The 20,848-nt window shown below is 20.9% G+C and overlaps 4 protein-coding genes across 4 annotated transcripts, besides 1 other annotated feature; 1 reads left to right on the top strand and 3 right to left on the bottom strand.

Annotated features, from left to right (window-relative positions):
• Nucleotides 1-33: 33 nt before the first annotated feature.
• On the bottom strand, nucleotides 34-846 carry PBANKA_1343300 (proteasome subunit beta type-7, putative; the record flags this gene model as incomplete). Its single annotated transcript, XM_034567054.1, has 1 exon — nucleotides 34-846. The coding sequence occupies one exon, from the start codon at nucleotides 844-846 to the stop codon at nucleotides 34-36; it is 813 nt and encodes a 270-aa protein (XP_034423590.1).
• Nucleotides 847-3,701: 2,855 nt separating this feature from the next.
• Nucleotides 3,702-10,619, top strand: PBANKA_1343200 (conserved Plasmodium protein, unknown function; the record flags this gene model as incomplete). The annotated part of the gene is made up of 1 exon (XM_034567053.1): nucleotides 3,702-10,619. One exon carries the CDS (start codon nucleotides 3,702-3,704, stop codon nucleotides 10,617-10,619), a length of 6,918 nt encoding a protein of 2,305 aa, XP_034423589.1.
• A 2,576-nt stretch (nucleotides 10,620-13,195) lies between these two features.
• Nucleotides 13,196-14,199: a sequence feature.
• A 939-nt stretch (nucleotides 14,200-15,138) lies between these two features.
• PBANKA_1343100 (conserved Plasmodium protein, unknown function) lies at nucleotides 15,139-16,246 on the bottom strand (the record flags this gene model as incomplete). Its single annotated transcript, XM_034567052.1, has 5 exons — nucleotides 15,139-15,240; nucleotides 15,381-15,451; nucleotides 15,741-15,757; nucleotides 15,838-15,938; nucleotides 16,145-16,246. The coding sequence occupies 5 exons, from the start codon at nucleotides 16,244-16,246 to the stop codon at nucleotides 15,139-15,141; spliced, it is 393 nt and encodes a 130-aa protein (XP_034423588.1).
• Nucleotides 16,247-17,239: 993 nt separating this feature from the next.
• PBANKA_1343000 (ribose-phosphate pyrophosphokinase, putative) lies at nucleotides 17,240-18,874 on the bottom strand (the record flags this gene model as incomplete). The annotated part of the gene is made up of 1 exon (XM_034567050.1): nucleotides 17,240-18,874. The coding sequence occupies one exon, from the start codon at nucleotides 18,872-18,874 to the stop codon at nucleotides 17,240-17,242; it is 1,635 nt and encodes a 544-aa protein (XP_034423587.1).
• Between the last annotated feature and the right edge of the window lie 1,974 nt (nucleotides 18,875-20,848).

Below are 20,848 nucleotides of genomic sequence, written 5' to 3'. Positions count from 1 at the left end.
ACGGAGAAGCAATATTATGTGCTTACAACATAATTATGCATCTTCTATAGTAATATGTTTTTTAATATTTTCAATTTTTTCATATAAAATTGGTGTAGTTCCCTTTGGATAAATAGTTGGATGTGATAAATGATACAATCGAGTATTTGGTTGCTTATAAGGTCTTATATGTTGTGTGCCATCTTTCGTTATGACACAAATATCCACATTTCCACCAGAACCTAAATCATTAAAAATACCTGCACATATAGCTTCACATACAAGTTCTTTTCCTTCTTCTATTGTCATGTTGTCTCTGTATTTTGCCTCTAAAACTGTCATAGCATTTAAAGACCCTGATCCTAAAGCTGTAAATGGTAAGAGACAAGACGATCCATGAGGGTGTATACCATATAACTGTGGTCCAGTAACATCTACACCTCCTAATACTATTGCACATACTTTGTAACCTTGATATTTAAATAATTCTTGAGTTAATCTCGACACGCACATAGCTACCCTAGGTTGAGTTTTTGTATTCAAACGGTGTAACTCAACATTGTGTTGTAGCCATAATGTAGTGTGCTCTAAATCTCCTGCCACACCTGCGCCCGCGCAATATATATTTTTGCTTATGTAATGTAATTTACTACAATTTTTATCTGCAACTATAGGCCCTTCTGTTGCTCGTGTATCGGCTCCTAATATAACTGCATTTTGACAGACTATTCCACAAATAGTTGTTCCTGTTTTTCGAAATTTTGGAAAGGTTACTCCTTTTTCCTTCAAAATTTCATTTCTTTTTAGGTTTTCAAAATTATATCCTCCATTTTCTTCTTTTATCGCATTTATATAATCGAGTTTCATATTTATATATTAATTATTATACTATAAAGCATTAAAAAACGGAAATGATTAGAATAATTTATTGTTCGTACGAATTATTTTTTAATTATTTTATCAAATATTTATACAAAATTGATAGAAATAAATCCTTGTAATTTTTTGTTTTTCTCCTCTTCAACATTTATACACATAAAATATTTTTTAAAGTTTAATATATTTTATACATACATTTAGAACACAAATACTATATAATTAACACATTAAAAATATATTCGTATGTACATATATAAATTTTTTTTCTTTCGTAGTTAACATGCTAAAAAATATTCTTCGTTTATATAAATTTTTTTATAAATATTTAGCATTTCTATTTAATCAATATGAAATATTTTATTGCTTATTGATTTGTATATATAATAAGGGATGCACCTTATATAGTTAACATTGCTATAATGACATGATTTTGCTTTCCCCATTTAAATATCATTAAGCCTGTATACCAAGAGCGTGCCTTAAAATTATAATGCATTTTTTTCTAAGCACATAAGTATACTTAAAGCGTGCTCATAATTTTAGTATTTGTTAAATATCTTACAAACTATTTTATGCTAAATTTATTGGTAAAAGATATTTTTTATTTGCATAACAAAAAATTGTATGCCTCGAAAAATTTTTGAAGAGAGCAAAATTATACAATATTTTATGCATATGATTTTATTGTTCATTCCTTTTTTTGTTTTTAAAAGAAAGTATATAGCCTATTCACCACATTTTGAGAAATTAAGATAAATGATAAATGTTTTTTAAACTATATTTTGGATATTTTATAGAAATAAGGAAAAATAAAAATAAAATGTTTTTAAAATGCTTGAGCAGTAATGAAATTATAATTTACTAACAAACGAAAAACAATTTGATATATTAAACCAATGTATACTTATATATGTATATATTTGTTAACACATACCATATAATTACCTGAATTAACATCTATATGTTTTATTATTTTTTTTGTTTTGTGTATACTATATTCGATGTGTAGCATTATAATTAAAATGTGAAAAACTGAATTGTTAGTTTTCCATAAATTGTTTTATATATTGTAATTTTATAATGTTCCTTTTATAAATAACACAAGAAATGTATGGATTTCACATGAGTGGTGTGGTAACGATTATAACATATATATTTTTTACGCGTACATGCGATATCTATACGAGTATGCGAGCACATTAGTCTCATTAAGTTTTTAATTTATAGTGTGAATTAAAAAAACGAAAAAAAAAGAAAAAAAAATGATGTTATTATGTCATGATATAGCAAAATTTCTGCATATTTTGTCTTTTAAAAAAAATATTAGTTCGCTTATATAAACATTTTTTTTTTCAATGAAGGGAATAAAATAATTAGGAAAGAGGAATATACATTCTTAAGTTTATGCCATAAAACTTAAAAAGAAAATTTAATATTGTTGTGCTTTATTCACTTTTTTTTTTGTTTTTTTTAAGCTACAAAAAAATATGAATAATCAGCTATTTTTATTATTATAATATGTAAACATTTTATAAAAAATGCGCAGTCTTTTTATTAACGTTAAGAATTTTTTTACTTTTATATTAATAATGTTTGAATTCACAATATAAAAATAAAAAATAAAAAAAGACAATATCCTTTTTGAGAAAATAAATAAAAAACGTATTTCAATTAAAAAATAAGATATATATTAAAAGATTATGTAAATTATCGTTTTCTTTTTTTTTAATGAAAGAGTTTCACATTTTTAATTATAATATACACCTAATGCATTTTTATATAATTTTTTATTTCAATTGATGATAATCCTGAAAATGTATTGTACTAATGAAATGTCTAAGTCTTTTTTTGTTCTTTTTTAAAAAATATATATGCATATATACATTGCATATATTTATTACCTTCCATGCTTTTCGACTTTATGTGCGTTTTTTTATACTATATATACAATACACACGAAAAAAAAACGATATAGCATTTAATGCAAGGCTGAAAATTTTAACAATACTAAAATTCGTATTTATGAATAATACATATGTTACATGAATACAATAAAACGTTTTTTTTATATCATACATAATATATATATAATATGTATATGTGATACATATATACCTTATATTGCAATTATTAAAGTTAATATGTTTAAAATTTTTGTGTATCCTTATATACATCAATTGAATCGATAAAATACATAATTTTTAAAGATAGAGAAAGTATTCATTGTTTAATTAATAGTTTTTCGTTAAAAAAAAACATGATATATTTTCTTTTATAAATATAAAAATTTAAATAACAAAGCATGAATAACTTATAAATTTTCATTATTGCATTTGCATTATATCTCCATAGCACACTTTTTTCCATACGTACTTTATATATATATATATATATATATATTTTTTTTTTTTCAAAGCATATGATTTTTATAACTTGCTTACACAAAGCATACATAGAGAAATACAAATAGTAAAAGGAATAATAACACAAATGAAAGCATAATACGCCGTAAAATAGGTAAAACACACACATATATATAGTATTTGTGGGTCATTTATCTATGCAATAGCTATTATACGCGTAGTTTTTAAGGACATAAACATATAAAAAGGCAATATGTAAAATGAGTATGAGATAGATAAATAAATAAATATATATATATATAACATTAATATGTTTAAATACTCATACATTATAAACACATGTATATGTACTGGTGTAAAATAATAACAATAATAAATAAATAGAAGAGTATTTCTAGTAATAAAAATAAATATATATACATATAAAGAACGCCTATGTAAACAACACATTTTTCATTAATAAAATTAATTATGTGCATCATGCTTGTTGTAACAGAAAGCACACTTGAAAAGCAAAGAAATCGGAATTATTCACGAAATAGCCAAATACCATCAAAAAATAACAGTACACAAGTAAAGGTTATAGCAAATAGGATTACACCATACTGCAAGGATATATTAAACACCGAAAGAGACACAATAAAAACGCGCAAATTTTTAAAAGATTATAAAACTAAATACAAATATATTTTTTCCAAAAAGAATACGGATAATTCAGAACGTGTAAAAAAGGCAAAACTTTATTCTGTAGAAAAAAAAGCAAATTTGTTTCAATTAAAAAGATTGTCAAAAAGTAAGAAAAAAAATAAAGTTAGTGCCAATAGAGTTAATTATAATTGTATAGAAAATAATTCACATATAAGAAATAGTGATCAAGAAAAAATTTCACATCAATTACATTTAAAAGACAAAAAACATAAACATCCTAATAAAAAGTCAAAGAAAGGTTTACAAAGTGATATAAGGAACATATTATTGGGCAATTCTAATCATAGTTATAGGAATGATTTTCCCAATTTATATACTATAAATAATAATAATAACAATTTAAAAGATAAGGTAAAAACAAATAATGATATATTATATAATAAAAATGTTACAAGTAGAAAGTCAAACACATCATATAAACTTATAGACAATTCCTCTTTTAATACGCCATGTATTAATAATAATATTAATAATGATGATGTTTTCAAGTCGTATATAAATGATTCATTTTCAAAAAGATCACTATATAGTCCACACTGTAAACATAAAATAACGACCAATAGTTTAATAGATTCAATTGTTAGTTTATCAAACGGTTTAAATACGTCAATTGAAAAAAAAAATAATGAGTATGATAAAAATTTACTTAGTTATGTAAATAAAATATTGCATGATAATAATTTTTATCATGGCATCAGTTCGGGTGTAAATAAAACTGAATTGAAACAATTGGAAAGTGAAATACATAAGAAATGCAATGATATGATATCAAAATTTTATTTTAAAACGATATTTAAAAATAGAAATTGCACACAAAAAAAAAAAAATAGTATTTCAAAAAATAGTTATAATTCATATAATAGTGAATATTGCGACACTCAAAGTAGAAGTAAATTAGTCATCAATGAAAACAGCAATAATGTACCTAAACATTTATATCATGAAAAAAATGGAATAAAAAGCCCTTTAAGTTCAAATATACATGACAATTTTTATTATTCGGATAATTATTTTTCAGAAAAACCTAGAAAAAGCGAAAAAAAAAATAACAATAGGGCCAAACAAAATAATAGAGCCTGTGAAGTTTCTTTAAAGAACGATAATTTAATCACCGGCAATAAAAATAATATTACCCTTGCAAAAAATATAAGTAAGGAAAATATTAATTATAAATTAACTTTAGACAATGATAAACTTAGTGTGAATTATTTGAAAGAAAGTCATTTACATAATAAATTAAAAAGTTTTAATCAAAATTTTAAGCCTAAAAAAAAACGATCTATAGAAACACAATTAACATTAGGCAATACTGCGACATCTTCTGTATGCAATAATGTAGATATTAAACCTTCTAAGTATGATGATAATAATAAAGACATAGTACATGATTCATATAATAGTGTAAATAAATTAAATTATAATGAGATCGTAAATACAAATAATCAAATAAATCATGTTAATAAACAGTTATCTACATTGAACAATTTTGAAAAATATGATGATAGTGTATTTAGTCGTTCGAATTCATTACACTATAATAAAAAATGTCGAACTGTTTCTACAGAAAATAATGATCAATCGATTTCCAAAGAGGATATTACTATAAAAAACGATCACACAGGACATCGTAATCTTTTAAATGAGGATATAGGTCTAAAAAAATTTGATACTACAAAAAAAACGTGTTCTCAAGGAAAGAATGTAAGTAATTTAAGCAATGGAAAAGAAGATAATAATATAAATAAAAGTGATGATAATAAAACATATCTTAAATATAAAAAGTTATCAAGTCCACAAGTATGCATGCCAAATAGTTATAATATTTCGAATTATGCAAGTGGCAAATTCGAAGCTTCATATATAATAAATAGTCAGAATAGTAGTAATGCTTGTATAAATGGCAAGAGTATAGATTCTGAACAAATGACGCCAAGGGGTGAGAATATTTTGAAAAAAAAGTTTAATGATACGAATATTGACAAAAATATCCAGTATAATAATGACAATACTTGTAAAGAAAATTATGGAACTAATGAAAAAAAACATATAAATCGTTACAATACAACCATAAATAGTAGTAGGCATTTTAGTACTATTAGCAATAATACACCCCTTGAAATATATAATGAATATGATTCTAATATAAATAACATAAAAAGAAATGATTCATATATTACAATGGCAAGCGATAATTTGGATGATAGTGTATTTAATGAAAATCAAGATAGTTCTTACATTCCAAGTAGTATATATAATAATTATGGTAGTAGTATTGCAAATAATCGTTACAGTGTTTTATCGAGATATAGTACTATGCAAAATAAAACTAGTAATGGTTTTAGTAGTCCATTTATTAATAGATCTAGCAATATATTATGTAAACCTCTAGTTGAAAATTGTAATAATAATTTGTTAAACGAAGAAAATAAAAAAAATAATTTTATGAATTTGTTTCCTTGTCAGAAAAGTATAGACATAAAGCCAATAAATTGTGAAGATAAAAAAAACCAGGAAGAAATAAAGATAAACAATCCAAGGGAACAAATTGAATCAAATGTAAAAATTTCAAAGACTGTGAAAAAGGAGATAAATTTTCACATAAACAGTTTTTCTGAATTGAAAAATTTAAGATCGAGTATAAACTCCATTGCCAGTTCTAATTTACGTAAAACTCCTACGATATCGAATATAGAAAACGATAATTATTCTATACCTCTAAAATATATACCAGAATATATTAAATCCTTTTGCATTTTTAAGGATAATCATAAGAAAGACGAGGTATCTAGAATAGCACCATTGATAGATCATGTAAATTCGAATAATAATGATATTGGTTTGATAACACCTAAAAATAAGTTTGATACATCATCATTAAATAAAGATATAAAAATGAATAACAATGATCATGAATTTTCAGTTGATGAGTGTTTAATGAAATGCTTGAAGGAAGACCCATCAAAATTTAGAACAAATGAAGATTATGAAAGATTTTGTAATGAAGATAAAATTTTAAATCCAAACTATGTACCTCACGAATCTCGAAAATTAGGGGAAAATTTCTTAAAAAATAAAAAGGATAATTTTTCTTTTATTAATAAAAATTATAATTATGAGCCCAATATAAATATTGCTGAGTGTGGTAATAGTTCTTTTAATTATGATGGGGGGGTTAATGATCCTCATAAAAATTATTTTAATAATATAAAAATTAATGTTTTCAATAATGATTATGTAAACAATGATAATAATTGTTACAATAATAATAGCATATACAATAACAATAATATAAATTCTATAAATAATTTGAATTATATGAAAAGTGGTAATGACCATTATAATAATGATATATTTATTAAATATTATGAAAAGTATTCAATTAAAAATTTAGATAAAAATGAATCAGAAAAATTAAATTATACAGATTGTTACGATTTTAAAGATTCATCATTGACTGAAATAAGTAGGGATGATAGTTTTTGTTCTGATGATTTAGGGAATGATGATAATGATATAAATTTTTTAAAAGAATCATTAAATTCTTTTGATAATTTAGAATCAACTGAAAAAAAATATGAGCAGATACTAAAAGATTTTAATGGAAAAATCCCTTTACTTCATAAAGTTTTAAAGCCATTGCCAGTAAAAAATCGATCCAACAATTTTGATATTTGTCTATATTTATTACAAAAACATGGTGGTGATTTAAATAATGAAGAAAATATTTGCATATTAAGAGATAGAGAAATAGTTCAACACAGTGCTATATATGATACAAAAAATGATTGTATAAAAAGTAATATAACAAATGTAACAAATATAAAATTATATCATCCAAAATGGTATAATAAAAAAAAAATTATTGAAAGGCTAAAAGAGCAAAGTTGCTATAACCCCTTTACTATATTTGGGTCAGCACCAAGCTTATTAGATTTTGATGAAGTTTTTGATAAAGATGTGTATAATAATTTTGTTTCAAAAAATAGTCGTAAAAATCATTCGTTATTAAGAATATTGGCAAAACAAAAGGTTATAAGTAATTTAAATGATAAAATATCAGATAAAGAATGGCCACAAGTACATTCCTATTTAAAAAAGAGATGGAGTAGAGAAACGAACATCGAATTAAATTGGGCATGTGATCCATTGTTATATGAAGAACTTGAATGGTATCTAAGTACAAATAATGAATATTTAAATATGACAGACAAAGTGGCTGATATTGATGTTTGTTATTGTCCGACCCTTGATCCTAGCTCTTATTATGCATGGAATGATTCAAGAGTTATTTATACGAATTTATGTTACAACAAATCCAAAGATGATGCAGAAGAATCAAATAACGATTCGAAAAATATGTATAATACAAATAAAAGCTTAGAATTTAAAAAGAATGATAAACAACTTTCTTTTAGGAAAAGAGCAAGTGGATGTGAGCATCTCATGTTTCAACAAAATGTTATGAAACAAAAAAAATTATCAAAAAAAAAAAAAAAATTGCTAAAAAAGAAAAAGAAAATGATAAAGGAGAAATATAAAACAATGGATATTGACGTTAACTTTGGAAATTATGGAAACGATAACAATAGAGAAGACGGAAAAATAATAAAAAGCGCTGAAGGGTTTAGCTATCCTTACAAAAATATGTGCAATTATCACGAAAATAAAACAGACTACGTAAATGATCAATATATGAATGATTTTAAAAATAATAAAGAAAATAGAAGTTTTTATTATTCAAACAATGTTATATCTAAAAATAAAAAAAGTATTTATAATCATAAAAATTGTGAAGATAATATAGTACCTATTATGGCAGTAAATACATCACTATACAGAAATAATATGGATAATAAATATAATTGCCACAACACAGCATTTGATTACATTAAAAACAAGGATAACACAATAAAGTTTTTTGCTTCTCCAAAAAAAAAAAAAAAAAAATCTTTTAAAAAATCTATTAACTCGGATTGCTTCGATTTTATAAACTCATCGATGACTAATTCTGACAACATGCATCCCACCAACAACAATAACGAGAATAGCAACCATAACATTGGTAACAATAATAATGACAATGGAAACGCTGACTTTAATTGCAATCATACCACTGAATTTAACGAGTTTAATGATTTTAACATCTATAACAATAATAAAAACAATTTTCGTATTTTTGAATTCAGTGATTCTATCAAATGCAACAATCTGAAAGGTACTTATAATAAAGATATGATGATTAATGCAGATAATTTGAAAAAAAAACATAACCCCCAAAATTATGAACAAACAGGTTATATTGAAGAAATGTGTGATAATAAAAATATACAAAATGATTGTGAGCTTTTGGATATTAATGAAAACAATTTTGAAAAAAATAATATGCATTATTTCAAAAGTAATACATATATGTACGATATTAATAATAATAGTGCTAGTGGTATGAAAAATTATATCGCCAAGAGTAATGATAACATTGTGTATAAAAGCAATTATAATATGAACCAAGGAGACATTTCGCAATCATTTTACAAAAACAAAGGTAAAAACAACAATTATGGAAATGATAATAATGTAAAAAAGACAATGTTTAGAAATATGCAAATGGAGAAAAACGGATATAATATGAACTGTCATAAGGGAAATAATAATGTTAACAATGATAATAATAGGATTGATGACAATTGCAATTATAGAAAGGGGGATAATCAAATGAGTTTCATTCCCAGAAATTTTGATGATAAAAATGGTATTAACACATATTATAAAGTATACAATACTAGTGATAATAATAACAATAGCAATCATAATTTTCATAAAAATATATATGGGAATAAAAATATTTATGTTAAAAAAGATATGAGATATGTTTCTAACGATTATAGCAAGTTAAAAGGTAACGAACTAAGTAAAAATGAGCATATAAATAATATTGGACATTTTGAATATAAATTATCAAACAAAAATTTTCCTGATCAAAATATTTTGAATCAAAAAGATAATATAAACGGATTAAAAGAAAAATATGTAAATATGTGCAAAGAAGAGAAGCAACTTATTACATCTTCCGATCATAATAAATCCAATTTTTTTGAGTCCAATTATGAAAATTACAATAACAATAATGATGATAATAATGAAAGAAATAATAAAATAATGAATGAGTATTTTCATGATAAAAATTCAGAAAATTACATTCAAATGGAAAAAAAAAAAAAAAAAAAAGTAAGTGGCAATACTGGTAATAGTAGTAATAATACCCTGGAAAATCATCAGAATAACAATAACCATATTAACAAAAATTTTAGAAATATTATTCCAGAGACTAACATTCTAAAATTAACACAAGAAAATATTGATAAAAAAAATATAATTGAAAATGAAATTAAAAAAAGTAACACATTGTTATATAAAAAAAAAAATAATAACAATGCTGGAATATCTATAAGTTCTTTTAATTCTAAAAGATTAAGTAATAGTAATATAAGTGTTAATGAAAATAAAAAAATTAGAAGATATGGGAATAAAATGCATCACGATTCTGATAATATATCTATAGAACATTCGGAAAATGATAAACAATGTAATACGAACAAAGAAATAGCGGAAACTCCCTCGAGTGCAACAAGCGAAACATCCATGTCTAGTGCTTTTAAAATGGCTACTTCTGTTTTTAAAAAATTATTCTAAAAAAATATACAAATAAATATAATTCTAGATATCCCCTTATACTATTTTTTCATATTTATTATATATGTACACTTTTTCAAAATAATTAAATTTTCCATATTTATACTATCATTATTATTCCGATTTTTCCACATTTTAATTAAAAATTTTGTTTATTTTGATATTAATGTTTTAAATTATTAGTCGTGCACTATATTTTTCTGTGAATACAACGAATTTTATGATTATATATATATATGCACATGTACATTTATATGTATCATCTACTCATTTTATAAATACATGTATGCATTTTCATAAAAACACATGCATTTTTCTTTTTTCTGTATTAACTTTATACATTAATCATTTCGAGGATTGCACTAAGTGTATGATATATTTTTTATTTATTAATAAACCACTAAAAAACTAATAAATATACATTTTAATTTATATTATGAATAAAACGTGATACTACAAAAAAACGCAGCTTTCAAATTTATTCGTGTTAATGTATAATTGTCAATTATAATATAATGGTGATAATGTTATAAACGGTCATTCATAAGAATTTATTTATCGAATAGATATAACAAAAAATATATAGAATTGTTAAAATATTATTCTCTTTTTATTGGTATACACTTGGAATGAGTTTTAAGTTAGGTATATTTGTACATTATCGTATATATGATTGTCTATATATCATTTTTAGTCTTTATTTTATAATATTTTTTAGGTTCTTATACAATGTAATAATTTATAGGTAAATGTGTAATACTTAGAAAACATATAAATTATTATTTAAGTTTGTATTACACTTTTATAAAATTCCAAAACACAAATAGTAGTATATTTCCTTTGGATATCAAAAGTATATTATTTCAAGGTACCACTTTTTGCATTTTTAACTTAAAAGCAAATTACCAATTTTTTCCCCTTGGAAAAATTAACATTTAAAAAAACATACTCTTTTTTTATTATTTGTCTAATTATTATAACAATAATATACAAAATGTATTTTACTAATAATTACATTAAAAATTATTAAGACAAACAAAATATAATATTTTTATATATTACTAAAATGATTTAACCATAAATTATAGGTGAGATAAAATGCAAAGAAAACCATTTATCACAGGATTTGTAACAAATTTTACAAAATATATGTTTTTACACAAATCAAAATGAATATTCATAATATCAAAAACATGTAAAATATATACCCACAAAAATTAAAAAATACCATGCAAACGATATATTCATAATTTCCTACAAATGCATCAAAAGCCAATATCATTTCAAATAAAAATATGCAATATATTTTATGAACGATTGCTTTATTTGTTTTATTTTTGGGCGATTATACATTTTCTAATATAAAATCAATGAAATGTGATAAATCAATACTACGGTTTTAATATTTTTAATTTCACAAAATAAAACATTTTGCAACTGTTTTATATATTTATAATTAATTGAATGATATTATTTTAAACTACTATTTTATCTTATTAGATGATTTTTTATAAAAAATTTGAATGCACATAGAAAACATGTTAATCTTAGAATCTTACAATATACTTGGATAAATATGAAACATCCATTGAAATATAAAAAATAGAATGTAATGTAATTTTTTTATTAAGAGAAACATATTTCAGACAATGAAAGAAATTGTAATATTAAAAAGAAGCATCATATGGTCTATTTGTGTTTTAAATTTATAAAAGTTTCAAATACTATTGGATTGTTCATTCTTTTACCTTTTTTATATTTTTAAATATTATCTAATTTAAAATTGTTTTTAACTGAAAAGTAATAATATAACAAAAATTTTACTTAATATATCACAAAAGTACAATAAGACACAATATAACTTTTATGTAAATTTTATTAATGCTTGATTCTCTAAGTGGAATTATGAAATATTGTATAATTTGCGTAATATATACAATTTTTATTGTATCACCTTTTAAATCATCATTAATAATTTTCTTCTATTGATACATTTATTTATATATACATATTTATTTTCTTTTTGAATTATAAATTCCTTCAAAGGTTTATACAATTTGCATTTTTTTGGTGATAAAGTCAATTTTAAAGTAACATAAATGATAGTGAAATTTTATGTATTGTTGTAATGTGTATGTATTAAAGGAAATGGTTGCAAATTCATATTATATAAGAGTATAAAAAATATAAAACTAGTGTTACGGTCTTATTATAATTATATACAAAATATAAAGTTTCATATTGAGATATTTTTAGATTTTAAAAATCACATTTATATATTTAAAATTACAATACATAAAGCTTTAAAAAATATTATATCGTAAAAATAAATATAATGTTATTATGGTTACTAATATATTTTAGTGTTTTCTTCAAATATGATAAGTGCCTACTCTTTTAATTAATATTCATTAAATTAACTATTTTATTTAAAGGAACTAATTTAAAGTTCTAATCATTTAAAAAATAATAATATATGCTTTAAAATAAATTAAATAAAGTAAAGTAATATAGTTTTAATATAATAATTTATTTTATAAAAATATATTTAAATTAAATAATAAATATAAATTATAATTATATATATTAAAATATATTTAAATTAAATAATAAATATAAATTATAATTATATATATTAAAATATATTTAAATTAAATAATAAATATAAATTATAATTATATATATTAAAATATATTTAAATTAAATAATAAATATAAATTATAATTATATATATTAAAATTATATTTTATAAAAATTTAAGTTAAATAAAATATTAAATTATATAAAAATGAATAAATATATTATATATAAATGTGGTTAAATTAAATTATAATACTATATAAAAATATATTAAAATTATATTAACCAATATATTATATTTTAAGTTATATAAAAATGAATAATTATACAAATATAATTAAATATTAAATAATAATATTATAATTATTATATTAATTAAATATTAAAAAATATATAAGTTAAATAATATATATTAAAATTAATAAAATAAATATATTAAATTGATATATTTAAATAATATAAAAATTAATAATATATAGAGATTAAATTAAATATTAAATAATAAAATTATATACAAATATATTAAAATAATAACATTAAAAATATATATTAAAATAATAAATTAAATATTAATTAAAAATATTATATAATATATTTTATATTATATTTTATTAATTAAAATAAATACAATTAAACTATATATTAAATTAAAATAATAAATATGTTAATATTTTATGTTTATTAATACTTATTAATTAAATTATAATAAAATAATAAATATATAGTTTTATTTAAATAAATTAAAATCATTTTATATTATTTATGGGAAATATTATTAAATATATATTATTTATAAATTAATTAAATTAATTTACTATATTAAAATAAATTAATAATTATAATATTAATATATATATAATATTTTTAAATAATTTAATATTATTTTATTATATAATTTAATGATATTGTTATTTTTAATAATATATTAATATAATTTTAATTATTTTATTATAATTAAAATATATAATTATTTATTAAATATATATAGTTTTATTAAATTATTTAATAATTTGTCTACATTATTTAAAATGTATTAATCTTTATATAATAATACATATTGTTTTTCACAATTAAATTGTAAAATAAATATATTAAGAAAATATAATTACATAAGAATATATTATATAGATAAAGATTATACAAAACTATATTCCAATATTTATATATTTTAGAATATTAATTTATTGTCTCTTTGCTGTATAGTTGAAATAATAAAAATGAAAAAAAAAATTATTGAAATGGCATGAAAATCGATATTTTGAAATAATAATAGTGATGATGAAATATGTTTTTCAATAAATATCAATATAAAAATTACACATTTTTACTTTTGTATCACCTTTCAAGTTTATTATTCTTAATATGCATAATGCATTAAAATAATTATTACTATAATATAGATTTGGAAATTCTTATAAATTTATATGTAACACTTTATACCTAATTATAAATTTAATTAAAAAGTTAAACCATAATACGGTTTGTATTATGTACCAATAAAATATTATCCATAGCATTTATATGATACCCTTTTTAAAGTAGCATTATAAAATATAAATCACTGTGTAAATAACATATATTTAATCTAGTTTATGAATCTCGTAATTTTGATAAAGTTTATTAAAGTTTGCTTAATCTATTTAAATTTTACATAAAAAATGATCACATTATGAAAAAAGACAGAAAATATAAATTGTGGGGTATCACACTTTAAATAGATTGTTGAAAATATAACTTACATATTTTACTATTTTGTTTTTTAATTAAAACACATGAAAAATATTATGTGAATTTCTATAGAAATATAAAATAATGAAAACAAAGATTACCCACGAAAATTAATAAAGTAATCAAAATGGTAATATACATTTAATAATTTCTTACAAAAATTTCTCATGGTAACTTTAGAGATAAAAATTTGCATATTTATCAAAGAAATTTATTCTGGTGTTTCCTTGGTTTTACTTCTTTCATTATATTCTTCTATAAGATATTCTCTAAGTAATAAAATAGGGTTAATATCTATATATTTTTTTAGAACCTACATAACAAAAAATTATTGAATGTTTATATTCGAGTTGAAATTTGACATAATACAAAGTTGTTTATTTTCCATTCAAAATAAATTATGAAAGAGTTATATAAATGAAGATGTGAATATTAGAAATACTATTTAATTACTTCTTGTTGAATTTCAAATAACTCTGTAGAATTTGCTTTTAGTTTATTCGTTGCAAAAATATCTATTTGTTCTATTGATTTAAAAAAAAAAATGTTTAATATAATGTTTTTTGAATTCCAATACAGCATTGAAATAATCAATACTGTATTTTTCATAAAATCTCTATCATAAATGATAACTATACTTTGAAACTAATTTTGCTTTTTGATAAATTCACAAAGCCTTTACTAGTTTAATAGAGCATTGTAATAATTTATTTTAAAACAATTAAATTCCTTTTAATATACAATATACCATGAGTTATGTATTATAAAAGAACTACATTCTATATGTAGAAAAGGTGCAAAAATACGTTTTACCCATGTTACAAGTATTCCTATAAATAAAAAAAAATATTTATAAAAGAATATTATTATTTCATATATCAATTTATTATATTGTGTATGCATTTATTACCTTTCATCATACAAATTGGTTATTCGATCCTTTTCATTGCCATAATCACATACATTAAAGTACGTGTGTTTCTCCTTTTCATTATTTACTAATATAACTAACTATAATATATATAAAGAAAATGTAATTGATATACATGTATTCCTTTTAAATTAGATTAACATGTCCGAAATTTAATATATTGATTGTACTTTGTTTAATGCCTATAAAATTAAGAAATAAATTTAAATTTGAAATAGAAATACTGAATAAAAGACAAAAACATTTTAATAGTGTCATATTTATATAATTTTTTGTTAATAGATACAGGCAATAGACATGGGAAAATTGTATCTTTAATGTATTTGGAATTTTCATCATCAAACACGTCCTTTCCATATAGGTTATTTACAAAATTATCAAAATTCATTTGTCTATATATATATTAACGTATAATTGTTTTATTTTAAAATAAGCGTAAAGTTTTTTTTGTCTATATAATGAAATAGAGAAATAGTAAGATATTTGTTATGGTAAAATAAACACATGGATATATTACAAACATTTAGTTTATGGGAATTGAGATATTTAAAATAACTATGTGAATTTAATTTTGCAAATATTATATACATAATAAATTCCCTTATAAAATAAAGTAAAAATATAATATATTTTCTATATATATTTATTGTAGATGTTGAAAATTATAATTTACATATTTTGCATTAATTCTGAGTTATTTAATTATTTCCGAGAATAAACACTAATATAAAATTAAAGAAAACAAATATAAGGTATTTTATCGAAACTATAAAATGTAGTAGAAAATGCTTTTTCAAAATTTATATAAATTATGATATAACAAGGTTACATCATAACTACAATATAATTTTAAGACAAACAATGTACTCATTAAAAAAACACATCTCATATAAAAATATAAATATATAGATTCATTATATCCACTTTACTAAAGTTTTTTTTTTGGAAAAAATGTTTAATGGAAAAAGTGCATATTTTATAATAATTTCGACTATGCTATTTAATTTTAGATAATTATTAAAATTAAAATTTCCTTTGATATTAAAATAATTTCAGTTGTGAGCAAGATAATAAAAATGTATCATGTCGAATTGAAAAATCCAAATAATTATAAAAATACAATAAGGAATAATTAAATATGACAATAAATAAATAAATATATATATTAAAAAAAACGTAAAAAAACAAATACATTCACAATATAGTATCACTTTTGTTTATATTTTAATTAATCACGTAGATATATATAACAAAGAGATGCATCCAATATGTGTTTAGTGAATAGGTTTAATTAAAAAAACCCAAATTACTTTACATTGACATATATTTACATGTGTTTTAAATGATTTATTGTAATTAAAATACATTTTATAAAAAATAATTATACATTTAATTCCACTTGCCCATCTGAAAAATCTTCTCGCGCATTTTGTGATTGTTCATTATTAAATCTTTTAATTCCTTCGGCTACTAATTTGGCAACTGATAAAATATGCATTTTTTCACAACATATATCTGTTGGAATGTGTATTGTATTTGTTGTTACAACTTCATCAATGCATGAATCGTTAATTTTTGAGATACACCCATCAGATAGTATAGCATGAGTTGCATAAAGATATATTTTTCGAGCTCCTGCATTTTTTAGAAGAGCAGCAACCTTTTTAGATTTTTCTCCAGTATCAAGTATATCATTTACTATTATACAATCACAGTCTTTAATATCGCCAACTATAGTTATTTTTTCGTTTTCATGTAAATTTATATTATTTTTGCTTTCGAAATCTTTTAAAGAGCTGTTATTAGTTTTGTCTTGAGAAACTATATTTTGTTTATTGGTTAACATTTTACTGGATTCATTTGATTCATCATTTGCAGCTTCTTCTCTGCTATGCATTCCATTATATGTGCTAGAAACCAACGTAGTAAATCCTACATCATTCGAATGCTTTTTCATTCTAACCCAAAATTCCTTTGCTCTTTCTGCATCATCAATATCAATTGGAACAATAACGGGGTTATGGAGTTTTTTTTTTTTTAAATATTCTACGGCTAAAGATTGTGGATTAATATTCATAAGCGCTGGCTGGAAAAATTTTTGATCAGTAGAAAATCCTTCAATTCGTGGATTGTTCAAATCAACAGCGATAATTGAATCAGCACCACAGGTTTGTAATAAAATAGCTATTTCTGGAGCTCCTAGTGAATGCATATTATTAAAATAACCATTATGTTTATTTTGTCTGGAATAGTTTAAATATGGTAAAACAACGATAACCTTTTTTGCAGATGATCTTCTTAATGTCGATACAAATAAAAACAATTCCATTAAGCGTGAATGGACATCCTTACCACCTGCAGGGGTAGAATGTATTATATATACATCTCTTCCTCTTACTTCATCCATTATTTGAAGAGTAATTTCCCCATCACTATATTTTCCAATATAAGCTCTACCTAAGCTTATTCCTAAATTGGAACATATTTCATTTGCTAATTCATGATGACTATTACTAGAAAATATTTGCATGTTACTGTATTCGCTTAATTCTTGATAATATTCATATTTATCGTCTTTTGATTTATTTTTATTATTTTCAGGTATAACGGTACTTGGCTTATCTAAATTGTTAGCATCTTTTGAATTTGAATTTTTTGACTTATTTATGAAACTAAATTCATTAATTTTTATTTTTATATCTTTATTTTCTACATTTTCTACATTTTCATCTCTTTGCGACACAACAGATGCCCCAAATATGTTAGCGAATGCAATGGTTTTTATTTTATTATATCTGTTTTTCTCATTGTGATTTTTGTTTTGTTGAATTAAAATAATAGGGTGATGTCCATTAAAATCATTGTAATTTGCATTTTCATGTGCATAATATAATTTTTTCTGGAGTATAGATTGACGAGTATTTAAAAATTCATTTTTGATAATAAACAGTTTTATAAATTTATCTCTGTGTTCGTATAATTTCCTGGAGAAACCGGTGTAAAGATTATAAATCATTATTATAATATATCATATGAGTATTTTGTGATTTCAAATGAATGTAATTTTTTAAAATCCATTAAAAATAACGCGACTTTTATAATTAATAAATGGAAAAAAACAAATAACAGTATTCTACATAGAAAATTAAAAAAATATATAAATATATAATTCATATATTTTTTATTTCTTTATCACGTTTTTGTAAGGTAACAATTCTACATATTAATACTTAATTCAAATAGTCATCATATTTTTATTTATTATATCTGTTTGTTTGTTTTAATTTACAAATAATATAAACTTAAAAATATTTTTTGCGTAATTTCATTTGAACTATTTTGCATTTTTTTAATGTCGTTTTTTTATTTTAATTAGAGAGGCACGATTGAATTTTTATACAATCACTATAATAAATATTCGTTTTCTCTCATTAAAAATAATATTTTTGCATGAGTATTATGTTATACTATATAATAATGAAAATACTAAATAATATAAACTTATTTTTATTTTTTATTCCATTAAATGCCAAAAAAAAATATATTTCATTATGTAATATATAAGTATAAATTTTTACGATTTTATAGTTTCCACATGGATATATTTTTATTATACCTTAATGTATTATAGATATCCAATTTTGTTTTATAATAATTTTGCAAAAGCGATGAAATAATATAATTAATGAATGAAAGGCTATATTAATTATTTACTAGATTTAATGTGAAAAAAATAAATATTATATGTATGTATAATATGAATACTACTATATAATTCTATGCATTTATATATAGTGAATTAGTGTAATATATAATATACAATATTCTATGATTCGCATATCATGTATAAACATATGAAAATTATTCCATTACATATTTACAAAAATGGTATTTTTCAGTAACTAAAATATATATGAATTAAAATATGATTTATAGTCAGTATACTACATGTATCTTATCTCATTTTATTGAAATCGCTTACTATCCCATTTATAAGTTTGCAATTAATATTATTTTTCACATCTTTCTTCTTATATAAATATAAATACTATTTTTTATCATGTATTTAAATGTTATATGAAAAATATTTTTTCTATTGATGGATACAGAGAAATTATGAAACACTTTATTCAATTTAATCTAACATATATTATATTTGCAACATCTACTTTGGCATTATATAGACGATATAACTGTTTAGTGTCCAGAAAACTATATATTATTTTGAAAAAAAGAAATAGTAAAAATGTTAGCATTTCACAATAAACCATTTATTGTAAATTTACATTATTATTTTGGTGTATAACATGTGGCCTCCATTTATTAGAAACAAATTTATGTGTAAAATTTGTTTTTTTTGTAAGAATATTAAAATATTATGATAAATAGAATATTTTAAAGTAATAAAAATAAAAATACAACCATATAAAATATATGATTTTTTTTATGTATAAGTTTATGTTAGAATTTTCACAGGTTTAACAACTTATAATTGTACTCTTTGCACAAAACATATAATTTTGTATTTTTTTAATAATATAAAATGTTTTGTATTATTTTATACAATTATAATAGTATAAATGTTTTAAATATGATTGTTATTTATACATTCAATAAATTTTAGAGACACATCAAATTCAACTTAAAAAGAAACAATATATGTACAACTTAAATCTATAAATAGGAAATTCTTCATTACAACGAGATATGTTTTTTGTGTGCATATGAAAAAATATATGAATGTCAAAAAAATATGTAAATTTCATAAAAGTTTTATTAATTTTTACAAAAAAAAAATATATGGTTTATTTCCTTTAATAATAACAATATACCAAACGGATAGACAATATATGTAATTATAGAGATTAATAAGAAGCATTTCATAAATTTATATGTTATAAAATATAAATTTACTTTTTTAAAAGAAATGAATTATAATATATAGAAGATGTATATACATTTGTATGACTTGGATTTCTATTTAGCTTAA

The sequence above is a fragment of the Plasmodium berghei genome, assembly GCF_900002375.2.
Source record: "Plasmodium berghei ANKA genome assembly, chromosome: 13".
In the NCBI taxonomy this organism is placed as follows: domain Eukaryota; phylum Apicomplexa; class Aconoidasida; order Haemosporida; family Plasmodiidae; genus Plasmodium; species Plasmodium berghei.
Note: the sequence above shows the minus strand (reverse complement) of the source record. Positions and strands in the feature narration are given on the sequence as shown.